Consider the following 24,801-nt stretch of genomic DNA (forward strand, 5'->3'; position numbering starts at 1 on the left):
GATTCTATGATTCTATGAGTCTATGATTCTATGATTCATGTGTCTCCTCTGCAATCCAGACACATGTTTCATCATCCATGGCTACGTGCACTTGGACATTGAAGTGTCCTTGGCCCAATGAGCTTCAGCTGTGCTGTTCAACCTTGCCACTCTGCTGAATGCTCATGGCCAAACACACACACATCAAGCATTTCCCTGTGTGCTGTGTTTTAACCCTTCAAATCCTGACATGCCCTTTCCTAAACTGGGCTTAGAATAGGAGCTTTATTGTCCGCATGGTCTGTTGTGACATTCCTTTATTGTTATATTTCCACGTTCCATACTTCCTCAAAAATAGGTGGAGAGCTCAGTGGAGATTGTTATTGTTTGTTGTTAGCTGCCCTCAAATGGACCCCTAGTCGTGGCAACCCTGTATATGGATACTAAAACCCATGGATGCTGAAGTACCCTTGTATGCAGTGATATAGTACAAAATGTCCTTTATATAAATTGGTGAAATCAAAGAATGCTTTTTGGAATTTGGGGGGAAATATTTCACGCTGTCAGTGCAGAATCTGTGAATGCAGTGGGCTGACTGTATGTTCTTGAAACAGAAATACAGTTTGGTTTAAAGTAGTTGCTAAACTGCAGATCATATATGTAATGGAATAAAATAGCACCCATGCCTTTGCATGAAGTGTCAGGAGGAGGGAAATTAATAATTGTGGCTTTTTTTAAAAAAAAGAAAAGAAAAGTGTGTTTTGTGGGTATTGCAGGAAAACAGCCCAATCTGTTAAAGGCATAAAGTGATAGGACAATGTTCCACCTGTGTAAACCAGTCTTAGGCTGATATATGATGTACAAAAGCAGGATTGATTATTTTAAAAGTCATTAATCCCAATGGCCTAAATTCTGTCCACATTTACTTCAGTTTGGAATACTTGCTGCAACAGAACACCACATTTGTATATTCTTGAATTTTGAAACAGATAGCCACTCACCAAGAGTATGTCATCTTGAACTCAGTGGCAGTTCATTTGAAGAAGATCCATATGTGATTTCAGTATAATTTCATTTTACTATTACTGCATTTTAATCTTATCCTATCCTTCAAAGAATTCAGGGGTGGCTTTCATCATCTTCCTTCATCTGTTTTTAGCCTCACAACATTTGCAGACCAACAGTTTGCAGACCATAGAAATTTTACTATTTGGACAATATCTCTTGCAGTGTCCTAGTCAGAATATATCTGAGGCTGTTTGGCTGAGCAGGGTATCCGAAGAAAACACATAATTTAAGTGATATTTAGAAAGGGTTTTTTTATTTCCTGATTTCTTTATTTAACCAAACTGTCCTTTAATGTACAATCTACTGAGCTGTTCTGAAAAATGTTACACTTTTCTTGTTCAAAACTGCAGAATTCAGTGTAACTACAGATCAGGAAACATTTACTGATATCCCTCAATCCTTCTGGAAGAAAAGAGAAAAATGGCCATGCATGGAACTGAAAATATAGAGCTAATTCACATAGATACACGGGAAACAGTGAATGGGCCCAGCAAAGACAAGAGAAGCACCAAAGAATATCGGAGTAAAAGGGCCATTTCAAAACCTCTCTATAAAGGTAAGTTATGATTGATATAGGCAGGATTTTTCCCTATTGTTAGTCAGTGTGGCGTAGTGGTTTAAGTGTTGGACTACAACTCTGGAAACCTGGGTTTGATTCCCAGTCCAGCCCTGTAATCGAATTGGGGACCTTGGGCAAGTCACACACTCTCAAGTCTCAGGCTTTATTTATTATTTACTTATTTTTCGTCTTTCTCCCAATATAGGGACTCAAGGTAGCTAACAACAAATTTAAAACGGTACAATTTAAAAACAACACAAAAGCATTTTAAAAAGTATAAACAAATAATTTAAAAGGTTAAAATAATTATGCCTTAAAATATTAAACTTTATTTAAAACTATATACAAACCTTGTATACAGTGTCAAATCCTTGAACAGCATTTGAAAGCCCAACTTGTGTCACTTTGAGAAAGCCTGGCACCATAAGAATGTTTTTATCTGTTGCTGAAAGGGAGAGCAGGGATGGGGCCATCCTGGCCTCTCTTGGGAGGAAATTCGAGAGCTTGGGAGCAGCCACTGAGAAGGCCCTCTCCCTTGTTCCCACTAAAGCCTGAGAGAGTGGTGGGACAGTGTGAAGACCCTCTCCAGACAAACTAAACACTCTAGTGGTCTCATAAAGAGAGAGACGGTCCTTCAAATAACCTGGACCCAAGCCATATAAGACATTATTGGTCAAAACCTGTACTTTGAATTGTGCGCAGAAATAAGCCAGCAGCCAATGAAGCTCTTGCTACAAGGGAGTTCTGTGCTCCCTCTAGTCAGCCTATTAACAAACTGGTTGTTGCTCTTTGAGTAAAGGTCCTTTTCAAAGATAGCCCATGTAGATAGGGTCAATTACAATATAGCCAATGTAGATAGGGTCAATTACAATATTCCAAACAGGATGTAACCAAGGGAATGTACTATCATGGCCATATCTGAGTTCTCCAAGAATGGATGCACTAGTTTTAACTGTGCAAAAGCACTGCTGAAACTTTGGCCTTGAGGCTCACAGCTGAATCCAGGGGTACCACCAAAATGTGAACCTGATGTTTCAGGGAGAGTGTAATGTTATCTAACACAAGATGAATCCTTATTCCTGGATATGTCTTTCCACTGTCTAAGACTGTCTCTTGTCTTGTGTGGATCAAGTTTCAATTTCTTTGTCCTCATCCAGTTCATTACAGCTGCCAGTCACCTGTTTATCATAGGAACAGCTTCCTTGGAATTAGGTGGAAAGCTGGGTATCATCAGAATACTGTTGACATCTGCCTCCAAAACTTTAGACAATCTCTCCCAGTGGTTTCATGTAGATACTAAAAGCATAGAGGATAAGGCTGAACAATGAGGGACCCACACACCAGTGGCCAAGGAGTTTAGCAGGAATCCTCCAGCAATACCCTCTGAGAGCACCCCTCCCAAAAAGAATGGAGCCACTGTAGAACAGTACCTCCAAGCCCTATCCACAAGAGGCAACTCAGAAGAATACTATAGTAGATGGCATTGAAAGCCACTGAGAGGTCCAGCAGAAGCAGTAGGGACACACTACCCCCTGACCAGTTCCCCACATAGGTCATCCATCAAGTCAACCAAAGCTGTTTCTGTCCCATAACCCTGTATGAACCCAGACTGACATGGGTCTAGATAATCTGTCTCATCAAGGAACCCTTGGAGTTGAGAAAATATGCTTAAAATTGATTTACGTTCCTGTGTAAATATTGCGGCCCTGAACATGGCAAGCACTAGAAATAGTGAAGAATTGGAGTAGGTGGGTGTCTTTCCCCTTCATATCCTGATTATAAGTTTCCTAGAGGTACTTGATTGGCCAGGGCTAGAAATAGCATTTATATAGGAAGATGGCTCAAGGAGAAGAGCAAGGCTAATAGGAAGTTGAACACGCTGCAAAGGGTAGGATAGCTTTTTACCCAATGGTTGTTTGTTTAGTTTCCAACAAAAACTTGGTAGACTCACCTTATATAATGACCTCATTTTGGATATACTGAGTGCATTTTATGGGTTTCAGTAAGATGGCATCCCAGTCCACACTAAAATCAAGCAATCGGAGCTCTCTTTCTCTTTGCAGGGATGCGGTGCTTTCCCAATTGTAGAAGAGTTGCTCGTACATTACTTGTGAGCTTGATGCTTAATGCCATTCTGCTCACAGTCATTATTGGATTAGGTGAGTGAAGAGCTGCATTTATCTACTCTGCTGTGCTTTCTCTGTCAATTTCATTGCAAACATTCCCCACTCTCTTGTACAGAGGCACCTCAGTGGTAACATTTCTGATATTCCCTAAGGACCACTTAGAAGTGGATACCCACCATCCAGTTAATTCAGCCTTTGTGTAAAGTTGTGATAAGCCAATATACCTACCTGGTCCTGGATCCCATAGGTGACATACACCAGCTTAACTCTAGGTTGCACCAATGTATGTGCTTTTTGTGAGATTGCAGAAGGAGCGGAAGGCATGGAGAGCCAGCATGGTGTAGTGAATTGAGCATTGGACTACAGCTCTGGAGACGAGTGTTCGAATCCCCACTTGAGCATAAAAAACCACTGGGTTATCTTGGGGCTCAAAGGATGGCAACATCAATCCCCTTCTAAAGAAACGTGCCAAGAAAACCCTATCATAGTTTCACCTTAGGGGCACCATAAGTTAACAATGACTTGGTGGCACACAACAATGACAAAGAAGGAGTTATCCATTACCTCCTTGTCAAACAGCCTTAGTATAAAGCAATAGCTAGTGGATTTCTAGTTTTAGCTCCCCCCCACCCCGGTCACAGTGGAGGAAACATTCTAGTTGCCTTCTTTTGCCTGGGGAAGAAGGCACACAGTTATATTGAGAAAATGCGCTGCTTGGTCTTCCTCATAATGTGCAAGAGCAGATGGAATAGATTCAGATGCATCCCACTAGATGAGCAACACCCAAGGCAATATCTCTATTTACAGAAGACACCTGTATCTGATTTCAGGCCACAAAGTGCTGGTCTGTATTGAACCTGTGCATCAGACTATGTCTGGCTTCTCCTTTCCACTGTATAACAAACTCCAGCAGAACATGGTCACTCTCACCTAAGGATTCCTCCACATGCACCCCATTAACTAGGTCACCCCTGTTGGTTAGGATTAGATCTAAAATAGCAGATCCTCTTGTTGCTTCTTCCACCTTTTGGACAATGAAATTGTCTTCTAGGCAAGTGAGAAATTTGATAGAACTTAAAGTTTTGGCTGAGTTTGACTTCCAGCAAATATCAGGATAGTTGAAGTCACCCATCACTACTACACCTCTCCTTTCTGAGTATGTAGTCATCTGCTTTAGAAAGGCATCATCTAATTCCTCCATCTGACTTGGGGGTCTGTAGCAGACTCCCACAAAAACATCCCTGTTGTTTCTCTCCCCTTTAATCCAGATGCTCTCCACCTGGCTTCTAGGATTGATGTCCTGGATTTCTTCACTGGTGTAAACATTCCTTCTCCTTTCCTGTTTGACCTATATCTCTTAAAAAGGTTATACCTTTCTATTATACATTACAATTGTGAGATTCATCCCAGCAGGTTTCAGTGATGCCTATTATATCATATTTGCTTTGTTGTACTAGGAGTTCAAGTTCATCTTGCTTAATTCCCATGCTCTGTTCATTAGTTTAGAGACATGTGTTCCCCCTACTTGCTGCCTGTGCAATTTTTCCCCTCCCACTGTTGGGTCCTTGCACTGTTTGCCTTGTTCCCTCTATAATAGTTTGACTAATTTCTCCATCCCTTTTGCCTTCCAAAATACTCCCTCCCCCATGAAACTCAGTTTAAAACTCCGTGATCAAATTGTTGAGACTATTTGCAAAAACATTTCTGCCAACTGGTGTGAGATGCAACCCATCTCTTGTCAGAGGTCCCCCCTCATGGAACTGCAGCCCATAATCCAAGAATACAAATCGTTCTTGGTGGCACCATCTGCAGAGCCAGTTATTCACCATGCTATTTTCCTCTCCCTTCCTGGACCATATACTTCAACTGGGAGAAGAGATGAGATAACAACTTGTTATCTAGCTCTTTAAGCTTCCTACCCAAAGCCTCATAATCCCTTCTGATATTCTGAAGGCTATGCCTTGCAGTATCATTGGTTCCCACATGGACCAAAAGGAAGGGGGTAATGGTCAATCGGCTTGACAGGTCTTGTCATCCTGACTGTCACATCACAGATTTTTGTCCCAGGGAGACAACACACCTTCCAAGACATTTTGTCAGGCCCACAAACCACTACTTCTGTGGGCCTGACAAAATGTCTTGGAAGGTGTGTTGTCTCCCTGGGACAAACACAAACCACTGCTTCCTCAGCAAGGAGTCCCCCCAACACATGCCTCCTCCAAGACTTAGCAGTGGCTGTTCCCTGAGGTGGTACTCCCAGGGTCCCCTGCACTGTCCCTGAAGTCTGTCCCTGCTGCCCTTCCTCATCATCCTTGAAATGGGAGAGGGCTCCAAATCAATTCTGTAGCTGCAAGCTCCCAATGTGTGACATTCCTCCAACTGTCTACCTCCTGTGTTTGTGAAGTGACCTCCTCCCTAGCAACTTCGTCTGTGTGTTCTCCATTCAAGACAATCCTCTGTCAGCAGTTATATAGAATTAGGCTGCTAGTCCTGACCCACAGAAGTGACTCACAGTTTAAAAAGTTCAAAAACCTACCCAGAAACAGCTTTGTGCAAGCGATGTTATCTGAAAATCTTCAGCGTGATCGCATGATAGGACAGGATATTATTAATCACCTGTCTCAATTTTTTAAAGCTTTCTTACCATCAGAGAGAAGAGCACAGCAACTGTTACTAGTTCATTCCACCACTCCAGTGGACTGCTGTCTTGATGGCTGGGTTGGATATAGAAGGAAATGCTACTATTTTGCAAAGACAGAAGGAAACTGGATATCTAGCAAGAGAAACTGTTCTTCTTTCAGTGCCTCTTTAGCTGTAGTTGATTCCCAAGATGAGATGGTAAGTAGTAGTAGTAATAATAGATTTTATTTCTTACGTGCTTCTCCTCAAGACCTAAGGCAGAGTACAACATGGATTAAACCACATATAATCATTTAAACATAGAATGATATGGACTGTAGTGATATGGAAAGCAAGTGCACTGAGTGGTTCTAATCACCAAATCTTAGTCAGAAGATTTCATTCTTCTGTTTGCAGTACCAATCATAGAATCATAGAGTTGGAAGAGACCCCAAGGGCCAGCCCATCTCCTGCCATGTAGGAAAACACAGATAAGAGTCGTTCCATTCTCTGTCCTCCTTCTGACCATCCCTTCCCTGAACCTGACCCTTTCTCCAGCTCCCTCCTCCTTCTTCACCCGATGCTGCCCTTGGCATCTCCAGCCCCAGCTCCATCCCCCTCCTCCTGCCCCTCCCCCATTACCTCGATTCTGTCCTTGGCACCCCAGCTCCATCCTCCTGCTCCTGGTCCCCCTTTACCCTCATTCTGTCCTTGGCACCCCCGGTTCCATCCTCCTCCTCCTCCTCCTCCTGCTCCACCCCCCAATTTTGCCCTTGGCACCCCTGGCTCCATCCTTTCCCTCCTCCTGCTCTGTCACCCTGATGAACCCTCCCTCTGACCTAAGTCCCTCCCCTGAACTTGACCCAAACATGACCGGGGCCAAGTTCATATTCACTGGACCCATTTTTTCCCCAAAAAGATACCGCTTTTGCTCTGCTTTCAAAAGACCCTGAACGGGTGTGAAAGCCTCGATTTCACTTGTGGAAGAATCAGGGCCATTATTAACTTCTCGTGGTTAATTTGGGTTTTGATCTGGGGTAAAAGGTAGTCTGAATGGCCCCTCAGTCAAGGCAGTTTGAATTATTCTGTTCAGCTGCAGAAGGGGAAAAGGAGAGGGAATTCTAATCTAAAAATAAACACAGACCATCCTTCTTTGTTAGATACTGGGAATGGAGTTTTATGGTTCACAACACCAATGATAACAAGAGCCAGCTGAGTGTTTTATAGGCCTCATTCTCTGAGAATTTGTCAGGAATGGTTCACTTGTTTATGAGGAGTGATCAAACTGAAATATCTTGTTTTTCACAGAGGAGAAAGAATAGTAACATTTCTCATTCTCTTTCAAGTACGGGAAATATAAAGAGATAAATTTGCATCACTATCCACGGATGCACTTTTTAGATTGTAAGCCTTAGGGCAGGGAACATAAAGATTGTATGTACAGCACTGTGTAAATTTACAGCGCTTTATAAATAAAGGATAATAATAATAATAATAATAATAATAATAATAATAATAAAGAATCTATGGCAACAGAGTATCCATGTGTTTCTCATTGCTTATCTTTCATCATGCATCAGTACAAGGCAATGCCATTGACTAAAATAACTTCTGCCATTTTTTTCCAAATCTATATTTTTTTTTCCCTCTCAAATTTCCAGATGTGGGGTTTTTCACCATTCATGATAAATTTGTATTTTCATAGAATCATAGAAACATAGACTTGGAAGAGACTACAAGGGCCATCCAGTCCAACCCCCTGCCATGCAGGAAATCTCAATCAAAGCATACCTGACAGATGGCCATCCAGCCTCTACTTAAAGACCTCTAAGGAAGGAGACTCCACTACACTCTGCGGACATTTGTTCCACTGTCGAACATCCCTTACTGTCAGGAAGTTCCTCCTAATGTTGAGCTGGAATCTCTTTTCCTGTAGCTTGGGTCCATTGTTCTGTGTCCTGTTCTCTTTTCAACCAAAGGTTTTGTCAAGGTCTATTTATTCGTATGCTCCCATCTTCATAACTACTAAAATTCATGTCTCTTCTCTAGTTATAATACTTTATCAAAATGAAAACATATGGGGTCACTTAAACTGGTGTTGGTAATGTATGCATACTTTTTTCCTCTAGGATTTTTTGTTACGGTATAAAACATCTGCTGACCACTGGATTGGTCTTGAGAGGGATCTAGAAACAGAGCCATGGAAATGGGTCAATGGTACTATTTTCAACAAATGGTGAGTCACCTTTCAAGAAATAAACGGTGATATTCAGAAGCCAGAAATATTGCTAGCTACTCCTTTGCTGAAATAACTCCAGGGGGGCGGAGGGGGGGGTGATGCTTCTCTGCAGTGCTATAGTTAGCATTTTTCTGCCCAGCCATTGCAAAAGTCCACCAGGAATAGTTGAGAGGGCCGAATGGACTAAGCTCTTGCTTTCACCACTGTATCTGTAGCGGTAACCATCTTGTCTTAATCTTTAAAATTTTAATCTTTAAAATCAGGTAAAGTTATATAGATTTTTTTAATGGTTAGGATCTTGTTAGGATGTTGCTTTATCATGAATCTTTCTTTTTAAAAACAACAACAACACACAAAACAAAACTTTTGAGCTTGGTGCTTTACTGAATGTCCACAGCTACATTAAAAAGATTTGTAAAATATTAAATTTATGGAAAGTTATAAAGTGAAAAGCAATATTTTTCCTTTGGTTGGTCCTTTGCATCCTTTGTTACATGCCCCTAAGTTGTACTCTCAATTTAGCAAGGGGTTATATAAATGTTCTGTCCTATACATGAGATTAATTTATAGAGGAGTATATACAATATGTTGTAAGCTGCCTTGAGTCCCATTATTGTGGGAAAGGAGGGAAATAAAAATAAAAATAACTAATTATTATCATTCACCAGCACCAGTCACAAAACAGTGAGGGCTTTTCAAGATGTTTCTGAGTGTGAAGCTTTCACAAAGCCTTGCTGTTACTCCTGTCATTTCAACTAGAATTGAATGCAGTTATGTTAGAGGGTAGATTGGGTTGCCCATTGGGTGACCAGTGCTCCCACAATTAATCGCAATTAACATTTTCACACACATTGCAATTAAAGAGCCATTATCCCGAGAATAAACAGGCAATGAATAGCAACAAATCATTCACGGGATTTCCCCATGAATGATTTGTTGCTGTTCATTGCCTATTTATTCCTGGGATAATGGCACTTTTATCACAATGTCGTGTGAAAATGTTAACTAAATTCGCTCAATTTTCACGGGATAATGGCTGTTTAAACCACTGATTTTCCCAGTGTGATAAAGTCCAGTGTTGGCTTTAAGGAAGAGTTAGAAAAGACTCTAAGAGATTTTGTGGAGAATTTTCAAGGTAAATGTCCATTGCAAGAGAGGTAGAACACAGAAGCACCCAAAGTGGAGAACAGAGAAATCTAGGAATCAGGGTAATTCAGACTTGCTGAAGGAATGCCATGTCAGTGAATTGTTGTAAGAGTGAGACAGATCCATACGCAATGAGTGAAGGTAGGTTCTGAAGCTTTTTGTATAGTAAAAGTTTTCCCACCTGAGATGATGCTTGTTAAGATTTTTTGATAATTTTGAACATGTAGAAGTGGGATCCTGCCATTTTGGAGGTAGTCAAACCTATCTCTTTTTGGCTATTTCCAGGATTAATTAGGACCATTTCCCAGGTAGATGTATTGGTGTAGATCTGTCTTTTCTCCTCCTACTAGAACTGTTGACATAGGGCCAAAACACACTGCAGAAATAATGCAGTTTGAGACTGCTTTAACTGCCTTGGTTCAATTCTAGGGAATTCTGGCAACTGTAGTTTTGTGAGACATTTAGCCGCCTCTGTAGAGAGCTCTGATGCCACAATAAACTACAGTTCCCAGGACTGGCTAGCATTGAGCCAGGGCAGTTAAAGTGGTCTTAAACTGGATTATTTCTGCAGTGTGTTTTGGACCTTGAGCTACAAAAAGTGGTCATTTTTGAGCCAGTATGGAGAAATGGGTCAACATGTATAAACATCAAGTGTCGTCATACACAAATTTTTATCTTTAAGGAGAACATTCAGATATTATCATTGGAATCTGCCTTAGAAAGAAAATTAACTCTGAATATTAATAAGGATAATTTGTTAGCTTTTTAATATTTAATTGTTAAGTTCTGCTGGCTCTGTCAATGTAGTTTGTTTTTGTTTTGTTTTTAAAAAGTTCTTAGGTTTGTTTTTCTTTTGTATAAATAAGCTCTGGGAGTGTGACGGAAGGATGGTACAAAATACATTAGATAAATACATTTTTATTACCTGCCATCATAACACAACAAATGGGCCTGAATCCCGTTGGCAGTCCCAACTAGAGTAGAATTGGAATCAAAAGAATTTGAAGCATCTTGGAATTTTAGACAATGGCAATTTTAAAATTTTACTTTATGTTGATCATCAGAGCTGATTTGGAAGGATTTTGTTTGGTTAGCAGCCTAATAATCAGAACTCAAGGGGCCCTCTATTTTTTCAGGTGAAAATTAGTTTCCAGATTAGTTTACAGTATATGCTGAACTATAAATCGACGTCATGTATTAGTCAAGGGCAGGTTTTGGGACTAATATTATGGATTTTGGTGTGACTCATGAATAAGTTGAGAGTAAAACTTAGGGATATGTTACAAAGGATGCAAAGGACGAAGCAAAGGAAAACAGTGCCAGAAAATGTACAAAATTCCAGCAGGCATAATGGTTTTTGTTCATATAGGCTTAATGGATGAGAGAATATATATATAAAGGGAGGTGGGGTGAGTGCTTCTAGAACAGATTACATTCTTGCCTTTTACCAGGGGATGGTTCATTTTTTAATAAGAATTAAAGTACAGTACATTGTAGATTTACTTACTTACATTACTGTGGATAAGCTGACTCAGGTTTTCAGAGTCAATTTTTTGATTAAAATGTCTAGACTTATAATTATAATATATACATTATATTCTTGGTTGTTTCCTCCAGGGAACATAATATTATGGTACAGGTTGAGTCTCCCTTGTCTGAAATTCCAATGTATTCCAAAAGCAGATACTTTTTCATTTGTGGCTGAGATAGTGACACCTTTGCTTTCTGATGGTTTGATGTACACATATTTTGTTTCATGAGCAAAATTATTAAAACTACTGTATAATATTATCCACAGACTGGGTGACATTGGTCAAGTCACATGCTTTCAGTCTCCGGGGAAGGAAGTGGCAAACCTTCTCGGAACAAATCTTGCCAAGTAAACCCATGATCAGTTTGCCTCAGCATCACCATAAATTTGAAACAACAAGAGGCACACACCAACAAATGTGTATAAGGTGTATGTGAAATATAAATGAATGTTTATATCTGGTACTGAATATTTTGGATAAGTAAGACTCAATCTGTAGTTCCCAGAGTTACAATTTTTGTGTGTGCATCTGAGGAAGTAAACTGAAGTCTGCAAAAGCTCATGCTACAAGCTTCTTCCATTTATTCTCAGGGGTGCTACAAAATCCATTTGCACACTGGTTCTCCAGACTAACATAGCTATGACCTCGAATTTTTGTGCATGTTTGGGACATCTCTTTTGTTGCTTTTTAGGTTTCAGATTCGTGGTGGAGGAAAATGTGCTTACATAAATGATCAAGGAGCTGCCAGCTCCTCCTGCACAAGAGAGGAGCCTTGGATCTGTAGCAAATCAGTAAAGAGATCATAAAAGGTCATCCCATGCCCCCAATGTCCTCATCTTTTAACAACAGTGCATCCTAAGATGGATGTGCTCATAATGTGTTCATCCCTGCCCATCTTCTGTTGATCACTACAAGAGGCAAATTAGCTTATGTCTGCCTCATTTATACAATCTGGGTGCACAACCTGTGAATGCTTGCTGGGGAAACATTCCATACTGGATTTCTCAAAGACTGGCTGTATGTGTTCTGTCATCATGCTTTGGTTAGAACTTAGAAGTACTGTAATGGGTTACATACCAACACCAGAAAAAATATTGTTTGCTTAAACTTGAAAATGGGCTGAAGCACTGATGATGAAAAAAATGGATTGTTAAGTTTGCTGAGTTAGTCCAAATGGCTAAATTAATGTGGGTTCTAAAGCGTAAGCCAATTGAACACTGTTTGAAAGACTGGAAATAGTTTATGGATTATCTGAGCAATAAGAACTCTAACAATGTAATATTTCGCAGCAGAGAAGGGAGAAACATCCTCTGCTTGGGTTGCTGCTCCCAGTCGCTCCTATAGGCAAGAAAAAGAAAAAGACATTTTGGGATCCCCACCAGGGGGAGCAACCCCTAGAAGGTCAGTCTTTTTCTTTCCTACTGCTTCATTAGAATATGCTGTTCCTTAGCTTTGCTGCTTCCCCAGGGCTCCAGTGCTTCAGATGCTTTTTCTTTTCCCTTTTACTTCTCTCTTCCAAAAAAACCCCCAACCTTCTGCTTTTCCTCTTGATCTCTCTGCCAACTTCCCCCTTCCTTCCTTCCTCTTCCCTTCTGTGGGAGCTTGAATCAACTTGGGGAAAATAAGCCCAGACATGTTGAGGCTGCCGCTTGAAAGGATGGAGGAGAGAATCTTTGGCCTAGCTGGTGACTCTGGAGTATATCACACGGAGCTTTTGGGTGGTTTTCTGGCCCAGTTCCGGCTCACTTCCAAAGTGACTGCACTTCCAACGATGCGGTTTCACGTCGTAAAGTGAATGTGTTGTCAGATGCCATTCATTTCTATGGGAGCTCCTTGTGAGGTGCTTCAGCAGTGTTTCCGAAGTGACCCCTCATTTTGGTAAAACTGGTAAAAAAGGGACTTCACAGAAATCGCTTCCAAGCTCCCTTCGATTGTATTTCAAATTGGTCTGGTGTGGAAAACCACGCCGATGCCACCCCCCTTGGCCCCGTGTCCTGCTCCGTCATCCCCCTCCTTCTCCTTCATGCTATCTCGCCCCCTCTGCCACCCTGTAATCCATCCCATCATTCCCATCATCCCCTGCCTTCTCCTTCACCCCTATCCTGGCCCCAGCGACCTATCCCATCATCCTCTGACTGCCCCTGCCTCCCAATCCTGCCCCCAGCGACCTATCCCATCATCCTCTGACTGCCCCTGCCTCCCAATCCTAGCCCCAGTGACCTATCCCATCATCATCTGACTGCCCCTGCCTCCCAATCCTGCCCCCAGCGACCTATCCCATCATCCTCTGACTGCCCCTACCTCCCAATCCTAGCCCCAGTGACCTATCCCATCATCATCTGACTGCCCCTGCCTCCCAATCCTGCCCCCAGAGACCTATCCCATCATCCTCTGACTGCCTCTGCCTCCCAATCCTAGCCCCAGTGACCTATCCCATCATCCTCTAACTGCTCCTGCCTCCCAATCCTGGGCCCAGTGACCTATCCCATCATCCCCTGCCTTCTTCTGCATCCCAGTCCTGGCTCCAGCCATCCCCAGTGACCTATCCCACCATCCCCTGACTGGTTCTTCGCTCCGGTGAAGGATGACAGCTAAGGAGGGGTCAGGGAAGGAGGACAGCGTACAGAGCCCCACTGAGCATGTGCAAAAGTGCCAATTCGAATTGTTGAACCCTCTGGTGTGGTTATACAAAGTGCACCCACTTCCCTTTGCTTGAATCCGCATCCGTGACTTGCTTGGAATAGAACTGACTTCACTTCCCCCTCAATTCGGAAGGGCAACAGAAAGGCAACCAGGTGTGGTAAAACATGACGTTTTAACCTCAATCCGCATTGCTAGAGAGGAGTGAATCCGGATCTGGTGTGGAAAAACATGTCTGTAGTTGCACCTAACTCATTAGGATCAAACTTCGTCATTTGGAGCCCAGAGGAAGAATGTAAATGCTCAATTCCATATGATTTTCACCTGCTGCCCTGCTTTGTCCTTTTTCAGAGCTACTAAGATTGCAGGAACCAAGCTGCATCACAATTTCTTTCTACTCCAGCTTCTTTGCCTTTTAATTGTAAGCTTGAAGTAGACGTTTTTCTCCTGCTAATGCCAAGACTTGAGAACTCCCAAGTTTTGTAACCCAAGCTGTTACAATCTTTTGGAAAAAAAGGTCAACAAACTGGCTTTGTGCATTGCTAGAACAGGAGTGACTGCGGATCTGAGCTGCAAACCCCCCACGTGTGATAAGGTCCTCCATCAGGACAATCTGAAGGAGGTGATTTCAATCCACGAAAGTTTATTTTAAAAGAGAAAATTGATTTTAAAGATGACACATGACTCTCCCACCCTCCAATAATTATTGCATGGTTTTCGAAGCATTTTCTCTAATTTGACTGAGACTGACTATAAAGAGCCCATATTCTATATTTTCATCCTGTACTATTGGGAATATCATTATTTTCAGATCCTACTCTTCAGATTGTTCTTATTGGATAACCCTAACAATAAGTATATTCCTGAGCTATTTTTCAGCCTCCAGAATTATTGTTCCATATTGGGTTAAGAATAGCTGGGTTTTTTAATATTAGTATTAGATGAAAAATGTCTCATTAGCAGAAAATGAAACCAGTAAATGATGTAATTAAATCCATGACCCACACTTTTCAAGAAGGTTTCTGACTGTAGTAGGAATATTTTTGACCTCTGGAAAGCCATGGAAGAGGAGGAGGGGGGGGGGGTAAGAAAGGAATTGTGGTGGAAATATTCCTTGTTGAAATAAAAAACTATAGAAAGATGGAGTCACCTTTGTCAGCCAGAGAGATGGTTTTTGAAATAAAGGCTTGGAGTTTAGAAAACTAGAGCAAAGGAATAAGGAGTGCATCTTGACCTGGATGGAAGCTGGCACCAGTAAAAAGACATAACATAAACTACTGAGATAAGGACATTCAGGAGCAAGGTTAGGAGGAAAGCCACTGAATTCCTACAGGAGGGGGTAAGGAGTGATGATGCAGTTTTAATGTATGCATGTATTTCTGTTCTGATTGTAAGAATTCTGTATGTTTAAATTGTAATTAGCCAATCAGGTGTATAGAAGAAGCTTCTTTGTCTTGAATAATATAAAAAGAGCCATTTTGTCTTGTTTGGGGTCTCAGCTTTTGGAACTTGAATTCCACTGAGTTCATTGTTTTCCTTTGTCGACAATTGGAAATAAACTTATGGATTTTCAATTACTAGGTCCTCTTGCCAATTCTATTGCTATGCTAATCCTAGAAATTTAAGTTTCCTGAAATTTCTGTTACAGAATAATATGTAATATTTTGCATAATATTGTGCAAAATTACATATTGAAGTACTAAAGCAATATTTTTTTAAAAAAGAAACCAGCTGCAGATTACTTCTGACAAATATTCTTTATTCTTCTCCCTTGTTGTGGACATAGCCTCATAAAACAGATCCTTATATACCTCACCATATACCTCTCATTTCTTGAGCTAAATTCTTTCATCTACATTAATATGCTCATTTATTATTTTATTTTTTATCTTGTGTTTTCAGAAAATAATAAAATTAGATATCATAATTATATTGTACATCTATTTAAAAAATCAAATCAGGATGGAGTCTTTCTGGCAAATCCACCTAAATACTGCATTGCAAGTATCAGAAATAATTAATTTATTTTTTATGGCTCCACAATATTCTTCTCCATAGAGTTTTGGTTCTTGAAACCTGGAGAAAAAATGAGGATACAGTCAATGGGATTCAAGACTGTGTCAATTTCCCCCTGTGACAACCTCTACCATTCTACCCATCATGCATATATCTTATTTTAAAACTTATGTACTCTCCATTCATTCCAAAGAGGATTTCAAAGAACTGTACATTAAAAACTGCACATTTTGTACATTTAAAAGACCTAAGATCTAAACACGTAAGAGAAAAATCAAAGGGATAAAACTGATTCAACTAGATTTGGTTTTGAAATAGACCTTTACATGTAAACTCATAAAAAAAAAAGCCAGTGGAAATATTCTTAACTTTGTGCCAGAAAGAGTACAACGTCTGTGTATCGTACACTTTCCCCCCAATCAAAGAGGATTACTAATTTTTAAAATAATACAAAATTCAAAAATACAATTCTACAATATTATATAGAACACACTATAGACAAAACATTGAAAAGATGAACAATGAAATGTAATGAAACTATTTGAAATATCCATTTAAAGGCAGTTAAAATCAGCATAGTCCACTACTGAAGCCTTTTCTTTAATGTAGCCAGTTTCCCAAACCTTGTTAGATGATAATAATGTTTCCCTGCCAACAAAATCAATGAGGAAGAGTGGCATAATAGGGGGCAACTTTTTGTTGTGTTCCTTCAAGTTACGTCCAACTTATGTGACCCTAAGGCAACCATATCATGGGGTTTCTTGGGAAGATGTGTTCAGAAGGGCTTTACCATCACCTTCCCCTGAGGTTGAGAATGTATGATTTGCCCAAATTCACCTAGTGGGTTTATATGGTTGTGCAGGGATTTGAACCCTGGCCTCCAGAGTTTCAGGCCAACACTGAAACTACTATACCATGCTGGCTCTCACAACACATGCTGGAATGCTAGAGTGAACTGCTCACCAAGCATCTGCCTTTTGGCAGAAATGGGCTGTGGCATTCATGTGTGTGTCTTTAAAATGCTGAAGAGATGGTGTGACTGGGTCAAGGCTCAGTGGGAAGAGAAAGGAGAGGCCCCTGGTTTTTATTTTATTTGTTACACTTTTTAAATGTTTTTAAAATAAAAACATTACAAATTTTTAATTCTTTTTAATTCTTAATTACATTTTACCAACTTTTCTCTTTAATCACATAATACAATGCACATGGATACATTTAGCCTGTGCCTGTGATCTACTTATTTAATTTAAAGGTATAATTTTAATGTTGCTAGTTGTTTTATGTCACAACTATCTGTGATTACATTTAGGGATATACAGGAATTATGACTTATGAGTAATATTAGTACAATTTTTTTTAGTAAGGATTCTGTATCGTGTGGAATGGGAAAGGAGGTCTATGTGGGGGGTGACACCATGAGTTACTGCACCGGATGATGCCAAACCTAATGACGCCACTGATGAGGAGTAGTTATTTTTGCCTCCAAGTCATTCAAGCTTTTAAGGTAAACCCCAGGATCTTGAATAGAGTATGACAATTAAAAACAAAACAAAACACAGTGCTGCTTAGAAGTAGGTAATCCAGCCAGAATTCTGCTAAATTAATTCTCCTCTTACTGTCTTTCCTTTAAGACTTAATTCCCCCTCTGATAAAAATGGTGGTGGTTGAAATAAGAGCCAGCAGAATGGATAGCATCTGCTGAATCACCTATTTCAACTCCAAGAATTGCAAGGTGTGAAACATTGATTATAAAATAAAAAGCACCATCAAAATACAAACTCACAGAGTCTGGTCAAACTGGGATCCTGACATCCACATCCATTTCCTCTCTGGCAATGACATAAAAAGTCCAGCCCAGTACGTACGCATATCTTGAGTAATCTGCTGTAAGAACTCCTGTATCACAAATAGAAAATACTTCTACATTTTTACAGTGTTTTTCTCTGAGCCTGTTTGGCACATCAGAGTATTACCATGTGCTTGTCTATATAGTCCATGGGGGTAGAATTTAGAGACATAGCCCTGTTAGTCTGGCATATCACTATGCAAAGGGATTTTGTAGCACTTTTGAGACTAACTTAGATGCTTTGGCATAAGCTTTACTAGACTTGGTCTACTTCATCAGCTGCATGGATGATACATGAATGTTACAAAATCATTTTGCATACATTATCCATGTCAACTGTCATGCCAATAAATACTTCATTGACATAGTACAAAAGATTTACTGGTTTATTTTTCCACACACATATAAAATTATGTGGCCTACCTTGATACAAAACAGAGACAATTTAAACGGAAAAGCATACTTACATTCCATGAAATTATACCCAGATCTGGGATGAATTAAACAGTGAAGCATTTTTGAATTGTCATCTTTGTGTTCTTTCAGAATTACTGACCAAGGGTGCATCTACACTGTAGAAATAATGCAATCTGATGCCACTTTAACTGTCATGGCTCTATCCTAATGAATCCTGGGATTTGTTGTTTTGTGAGGCACAAACACACGTTGGCTGAGAATAAAAGTCCCAGGATTTCATATGATTGAGTTATAGCACTTAAAATGGGGACAAACTACATTATTTCTACAATGTATATGCACCCTAAGATGTCCTGATTCTCTATATATGCTCTAAGAATTACTACAGCATTTGTATCAGTGAAACACAGGAGTAGGCCTTACATTTGAAAACCTCCTCATTTTCAATGGCCACTGTTATTATCAGAAAGCTGAAATCCAATGAACTCTTGCTTGAAATCAGTGGAATCTACTTGTGCTAAAAATGCATATCGACACAAAATAAGAATGATCTGATGGATTCCCTTACCAGGTCTTCTTTGCCTTGGATCACCACCAACTGAGAAATCCTTGCTGAGCAGTCTGCTTGGCTCTCATTCCAGGATTTAACATCGGTTGATGGCCAGTAGCACTTGTCCTTGTAAAGATGCCAGTGTGCAGGGCAGAGTTTACAACTGGAATTGACTAGGGAGGAAGAGCCAAGCAACCCTTTTATGTTTTGGACTCTGCTTTCATTTCTACTGATGGGAAACTGGAGACCTAGCAAGTATAGAATCCAATAGCGCTAGACCACCCGAAGAATACAAACCAATTAAAATAGATTTCACTAGTTTTGTACAATTGCATGATTAGGGAAGGGGGGGGGAGTGGAAGCTTTTCCGTTATGATTTGTGTTGTTATACTGTATGCATTGTAATTTTAATAAAATAATAATAAAAAGCATTGGAGAAAACCTGTTTCCACAAGAGCCAGCATTCTATATTCCTACCAGTCCCCAGTTGGTGGTGTGGGCAAGACACCACTTCATTGCTAGAATAATATATAAAGAATCCTATGTTATGGGTTCTTTCTAAAAATATGCTCCATTCTAAAGTAACTGAGACTTTATTGTGCATGTATATTCTTTGCTTGCTCAGTACTGGTCTGAGCCAGCTTACCAGTCCACACAAACTTGAAATGGGTCAGAACGAGCAGAACCTTGAAAGCTTTAACTGCTATACACAGTTACAACAGACTGATACCACTTTAAATTGCTTAACAGCCATGACTCTGTCTTATAGAATCCTGGTTTGATGAAGCAGTTCTCTTCTACAGAGTTTTCTGCACTCTTCTGAACTACAGCATTAGGTCTTTCCAAGAGGGATTTCTAAAGTGTCTTCCCAAACTACAGATTACAGTATTCCATAGAAGGAAGGCATGACCATTAAAGTGGAATCAAATTGCTATCGCTATGTTATGCAGAGACTACACTATACTACACTTAGGGTTGCCATTTCACGGTGGTGGGCAGGATTTTCCCGCCCCCTGGGGGCGTGCCCGGTCCCGCCCCGCCCCCACCCCCATTCCCGGGTGGCTGCCCAACTCTGGGCTCCCAGGGCTGCTGCCTGTCTTCTATAGAGAGCTGCCTATGCAGTTTGTCTGGAGCAGCAACAGCAGGAGGACTGAAACCAGCAGGGGCGGGGTCTGCTGCACTGCCCTGCCTCTATTGGCCAGCCCTCTGCTTCCTTATTTGGGCATGATGCTCCAAATTCCAAGCGGAGAGGGCTTTGCAGGCAAGTTGCTTTTTGTTCTTCCCCTCTTTCTCTTTCTCTTTCCCCTCCTTCTCTTCTTCTTGTTATTCCGTTTTTTTCTTCTCCTCCTCTTCCCCTCCTCTTCCTCCTCTCCTTTTTCTTCCTTTCTTCCCCCTCCAAATCTTCTTTTTCTCTTTCTTCCTCTCTCTAAGCCCCCCTCCTCTTCTTCTCAGGGGTCCAGGGCTTCTCAAGGCTTTGCTCCCATTAGAAAAGAAAAAAGGCTTTGGATCTGTCCCATAAATCCCTCCTAAGTTGAGACATACCTGGGAAAAAGAGGGGGGGAGGGGTTTGGGGGGGTTGGAGGGGGCAAGGAAAAGGAGGAAGGGGGGAATTGCTAAGAAGGCTTGGGAGTGAGAAATATAGTTTGCAATGGCACAAGGGACTGCCTGTGATCTTGCAAATGCTATGCCTACTTGGGAGTGGGAAATGTAGTTTGTAGTGGCACAAGGGACTGCCTGTGGTCTTGCAAATGCTATGTCTGCTTTGGAGTGGGAAATATAGTTTGCAATGGCACAAGGGACTGCCTGTGATCTTGCAAATGCTAGCTTGGAAGTGGGAAATGTTCTTGTAGAATTTGGGGGGGGGGTGTTTGGCCAGAAAGAGAAGTACATTTCAGCCTTCTGTCTAGGAATAATGCCAAAATGTCCTCCATTTTGAGCATGCCTAAGAAACATGCATTTATATTCACATTTAAAAAAAATTATCAATTTTTTCATGTGTCCTCCATTTTAAAAAAAGTGTCCTACATTAGAAAATGTGGCCCTACATTTGTCCTGGTTTGGAGGTCCTGCCTTATGGCAACCCTAACTATACTATACTACACTAGTGTACAGAAGTAAGTAGTTTTGCTGGATTTACTGCTGGAACACATGCACAACATAGGTTGATCCAAACGTAGGTGCATAGCTAAAAAAAGATGTCCCTCCCTTCCTATGGCCATCCCAGGAGATACTGATGTATGGGCTGAGCTGAAGATGTGGGATTGATATCCAGTCCTCAAACTGTCCTCAAAAAACAAGTTTTTTCCAACAGAGAGCTATTCTGCCGATGGAATGTATTTCCTAAATCCAGCGAATGTCTCCACAGAAGTTCAAACGTCACAAAATATCACAGTTTTGTAATAAAGTTACAAAGATAGCTGTTGCGTGTAATTACTACATTTCCTTCTTGGTAAGTTATAATTAACAAATCTGGAACGTATGAATGTTACCTACCTTTGGAATTGCCCTGGCTTTGGTTACAGAGCCTGCTTCTTAGAAAAGATAAGGCATCATCTGTAGGCATATCACATTTCACAGAGCACATGCTGTCAACCTCAGCTTGTCCTTTCTCAACTTTCACTTTCAAAGCTTCCAAAAAGAAACAGGAAGTATATCAATCCAAAGGAAAGAAAAAGACCACAAAATTCCCCCTGCCCTGTTTTTTTTGTTTGTGACCTGGATGGAGAGGGCAGATGTAGGGCACTTCCAAAGGTCTGGATACCACACATTCCTCCCCCTGGGCCTCAGAGGGCTGCATCTGCCCTAGTTTTAGGGAAAGCTCCCATGAAGCTTAAAGTAAATGTGTGTAGGGGAAAATGTAGCACAATTACCCCCCTCCATAGTCCCTAGAAGGCACAAGAGCCCTGGAAAATGCTGGAAAGGCTTCTTTGGAGAACCACAAGGCATCTATGTGTTCAGCTATTCCTATGCTTATCAGAAATCATATCACACTATAAAAATACTACATATGATGCGGACTATTCTAATACTCACCTAAGGCTATGACAGCTGCTAGCAGGAGGAAAATCACAAGGGATGCTGCCCATGGAAGGATCTGATGGCAATGAGGAGATGGGGGAGCATCTGTAAAGAATGACAGCAGATTTGTGGTGGTTCAGAGTGTGTGAGCCAGGTGTGCTGACTGCATTCCACAATTTATGGCAGGTAAACACAAATCTTATGTCCTTATGGGATGCTTTGAGAAGCCCCCCCCCCCCCCCAATGCAACAGGCAAGAGTGAGCAAGGAGGAAAGAGAGAGTGAAGAGTAAACAAATGTACTTTGAGAACATGAGGAACTTGGAGGAATTATTTAGCTGGACTATGAGTAATTTATAGGTTAGATTCTGGGATTTACAGTCCCCAAAAGTGTATTTCCAGGCACTTAATGAAAACTGCTTTAAGCCAGTTTAGACCACCAGTAAATCTTAAGAATGGGAATCATGTGACCTTCAGGATGTTATTGGTCCTTTGGCTATTACAGTGAATGCTGCTGTGAGTTGCAGTCCAACAATATCTAGAAGACCATATAGTTCTCATTCCTGGTCTGTCTAATTTCCTATTGTGTGAACACTGACTGGTTTTATATAGGGGTCTTCCACACCTTCCCAGTGCTACCAAAACTGAATACAGACTCTTGTTGGATGTAGCAACACCTGGCAGCTTCCATGTCAATGGGGCAGTTAACCTAATTCAGGTTTTAGTCTGAAGCTATAAATGGCACTGAACATGATTTGGGGATAGTTTTCTTGGAACGATTCTTGAAAGATCAGAATAAAACATGGAATAGAGTTGCTGCTCCAGTGACATGGAAGCCACCAAATGCCACTGGCACAGTAGTCCTTCAATCATTTTACTGTTGGAAAAACAAGTTTCAAAGGAGTGTGACTGCTATTGAGTGTTTGACATAATAATTGAGTTGGCATCAGATTAAGGTGGATGTAATCTGTGTTAGCAGATGCCCCCTGCCCCAAGCAGCAACTCCAGCCTCCTGAAAACACATGGAAGGTCAAGGGACCCATCTCAATGGCCTAAACCCGATGGGGTGACATGCTCCACAGGATCAAATGGAAATCTGGTAGAGTCACTTTGGGTGAGTGGAGGCCTGTTGCTCATGGGACACAGGTTCTGGTTCCAACTTACTATTTATTTACTTTTTGTTGCTACTTTGTTTGAAACAAACAAACAAACAAGAGCCAGATTTCAGAAGCCACAGCAAAGTACATCTGAGGTGGAAAGAACTTCAACTATCATGTTTGCAAGCTTGGCATAAATTTGGAGAGGAATCAACGAGTCACATTTGAGATTACCACATGGGGTACAGGCTAGTAAAATTGTATTAATGGGTTCTTCCGTTAAAACAAAATGATGGCAAATGACGGGACAATTTCACTTCACTCATGGGAGAATGACAGGATCAGTGCAGTGTACTGTGAAAGCCTTTTGCATGATCACTTTCACTCATGCTTCCTGGACAGGAGAATGACAGGTGTAGTTTGAAAGTACTTCTCACGATTGCATGGAAGGACAGGACAGGGACGGGACAATGATGTCCAGTCCCCCATGTGGTAATCTCTATAGTATCAGAGAAACACAGACTCAGGCTTCTTAGCCATGCAAAAGCTTGCTTAGCTGTCATGAAGCCATGTTGGCATAGGGCTGGTATGTTGGGAGGCGTAAGCAGCTGCAGGAGATATTTGTGAGATCCAAGGTTGTTTAGCCTTTGGAAGAAAGAATGCCTTTTGGGGAGTTCTTAAAGGTGAAACCTATGCTTCAACCTCCGAGCTGGCAATGAGCTTGCTACTGTGCTGGGCCTAATCTTCAATAAAACCTTTCTGGACTCATCCATGAAGTCTGCTCTTTGAGCGAGGTAGAGACAGGGCATCACACATAGCCCTGATAGGCAATGGAAAAATGTATGGGTCACATTGGTTAAAATGGACTGACAGAGATAGATCAGCTTTTGAGTATCCGTACCAGAGACGGTCTTCACTGCATTTTGCTCATAAAGGAAAAGGATGTGGTACAGAGTAAAGGAGAGGAAGCTTTGGGTTTTGACACTTTTAGACAGTCGGTCAGTCAGGATATCACGCATGTGATGAGAAGGATTGGCATAAAGCTATTGGGGGTGGAGGGGGGAGTGTTTAATGCTGTACATGAAACACTAAACAAAATCCTCTTGCTGTGCAGATTCTTCAGTGTCAAACAATATATGGTGATTCCTAACCCAATCCTAACCAGATTATCCTGCCATTTAACAGAAAGCAAAGGAAGAGGCATCCAGGCAGTACCTGGCCCCTACTATAGTTATGCAGCAGTGGGAATAATGTGAAGTTGAAGGCTTTCATGGCCGGCATCCATCGTTTTTGTGGGTTTTATGGGCTATGTGGCCATATTCTAGAAGAGTTTATTTTTGACGTTTTGCCAGCATCTCTCTAGAATCATAGAATCATAGAAAAATAGAGTTGGAAGAGACCGCAAGGGCCATCCAGTCCAACCTCCTGCCATGCAGGAAATCCAAATCAAATCATCCCCGACAGATGGCCATCTAGCCTCTGTTTAAAGACCTCCAAGGAAGGAGACCACTACACTTCGAGGGAGTGTGTTCCACTGTCGGACAGCCCTTACTGTCAGGAAGTTCTTCCTAATGTTGAGGTGGAATCTCTTTTCTTGTAGCTTGCATCCATTGCTCCGGGTCCTAGTCTCTGGAGCAAGTGAAAACAAGTCAGCTCCCTCCTCCATATGGCATCCCTTCAAGTATTTAAACAGGGCTATCATATCACCTCTTAACCTTCTCTTCTCCAGGTTAAACATCCCCAGCTCCTTAAATTATGCCATGCTGTGTTAGGAAAAAGCTGCTTAAGTTGTGAGCCCAAGAAAATCTCTACTTGTTGCTTAAAGCATGTGATAGCAATTATTTTGTGAGCTAAAGAGACATACAGAACTTGTTTTTCAAAACTAAAGGCTTGCTGGGGTTCAAGCATTCTCTGAAGATGCCAGCCACAAATGCTGGTAGAAAGGCAGGAA

At 41.2% G+C, this 24,801-nt stretch overlaps 3 protein-coding genes across 3 annotated transcripts in view; 1 reads left to right on the plus strand and 2 right to left on the minus strand.

The window, feature by feature from the left end:
- The window catches only part of LOC149321068 (zinc finger protein RFP-like), a 115,040-nt gene that overhangs the window by 38,155 nt on the left and 52,084 nt on the right, over nucleotides 1–24,801 (minus strand). The window lies entirely within an intron of this gene.
- Nucleotides 1,474–12,074, plus strand: LOC149321069 (C-type lectin domain family 2 member B-like). The gene is made up of 4 exons (XM_089501651.1): nucleotides 1,474–1,603; nucleotides 6,383–6,570; nucleotides 8,481–8,587; nucleotides 11,960–12,074. Exons 1-4 carry the CDS (start codon nucleotides 1,474–1,476, stop codon nucleotides 12,072–12,074), a joined length of 540 nt encoding a protein of 179 aa, XP_089357777.1.
- LOC149321070 (killer cell lectin-like receptor subfamily F member 1) lies at nucleotides 15,661–24,122 on the minus strand. Its single transcript, XM_089502538.1, has 7 exons — nucleotides 24,066–24,122; nucleotides 23,752–23,893; nucleotides 21,771–21,860; nucleotides 21,231–21,365; nucleotides 18,756–18,910; nucleotides 17,708–17,820; nucleotides 15,661–15,984 (listed from the first exon to the last, which is right to left on the minus strand). The coding sequence occupies exons 1-7, from the start codon at nucleotides 24,120–24,122 to the stop codon at nucleotides 15,861–15,863; spliced, it is 816 nt and encodes a 271-aa protein (XP_089358664.1). The 3' UTR covers nucleotides 15,661–15,860.

This window comes from Sceloporus occidentalis, unplaced genomic scaffold, assembly GCF_023333645.1.
Source record: "Sceloporus occidentalis isolate IW3139 unplaced genomic scaffold, rSceOcc1.0.p SCAF_1, whole genome shotgun sequence".
In the NCBI taxonomy this organism is placed as follows: domain Eukaryota; kingdom Metazoa; phylum Chordata; class Lepidosauria; order Squamata; family Phrynosomatidae; genus Sceloporus; species Sceloporus occidentalis.

What these genes read in the sequence shown, in the direction of transcription:
- LOC149321069 (XM_089501651.1), top strand. Translation starts at nt 1,474, where the DNA reads ATGCATGGAACTGAAAATATAGAGCTAATTCACATAGATACACGGGAA. An exon ending in TTCAAAACCTCTCTATAAAG is followed by an intron (nt 1,604 to 6,382) that starts GTAAGTTATGAT and finishes TCTTACCATCAG; the next exon opens with AGAGAAGAGCACAGCAACTG. An exon ending in GGTACTATTTTCAACAAATG is followed by an intron (nt 8,588 to 11,959) that starts GTGAGTCACCTT and finishes GTTGCTTTTTAG; the next exon opens with GTTTCAGATTCGTGGTGGAG.
- LOC149321070 (XM_089502538.1), bottom strand. Translation starts at nt 24,122, where the DNA reads ATGAAAGCCTTCAACTTCACATTATTCCCACTGCTGCATAACTATAGT. An exon ending in ATAACTATAGTAGGGGCCAG is followed by an intron (nt 23,894 to 24,065) that starts GTACTGCCTGGA and finishes CACCCCCAATAG; the next exon opens with CTTTATGCCAATCCTTCTCA. An exon ending in TCCAAGGCAAAGAAGACCTG is followed by an intron (nt 17,821 to 18,755) that starts GTAAGGGAATCC and finishes TTTGTGATACAG; the next exon opens with GAGTTCTTACAGCAGATTAC.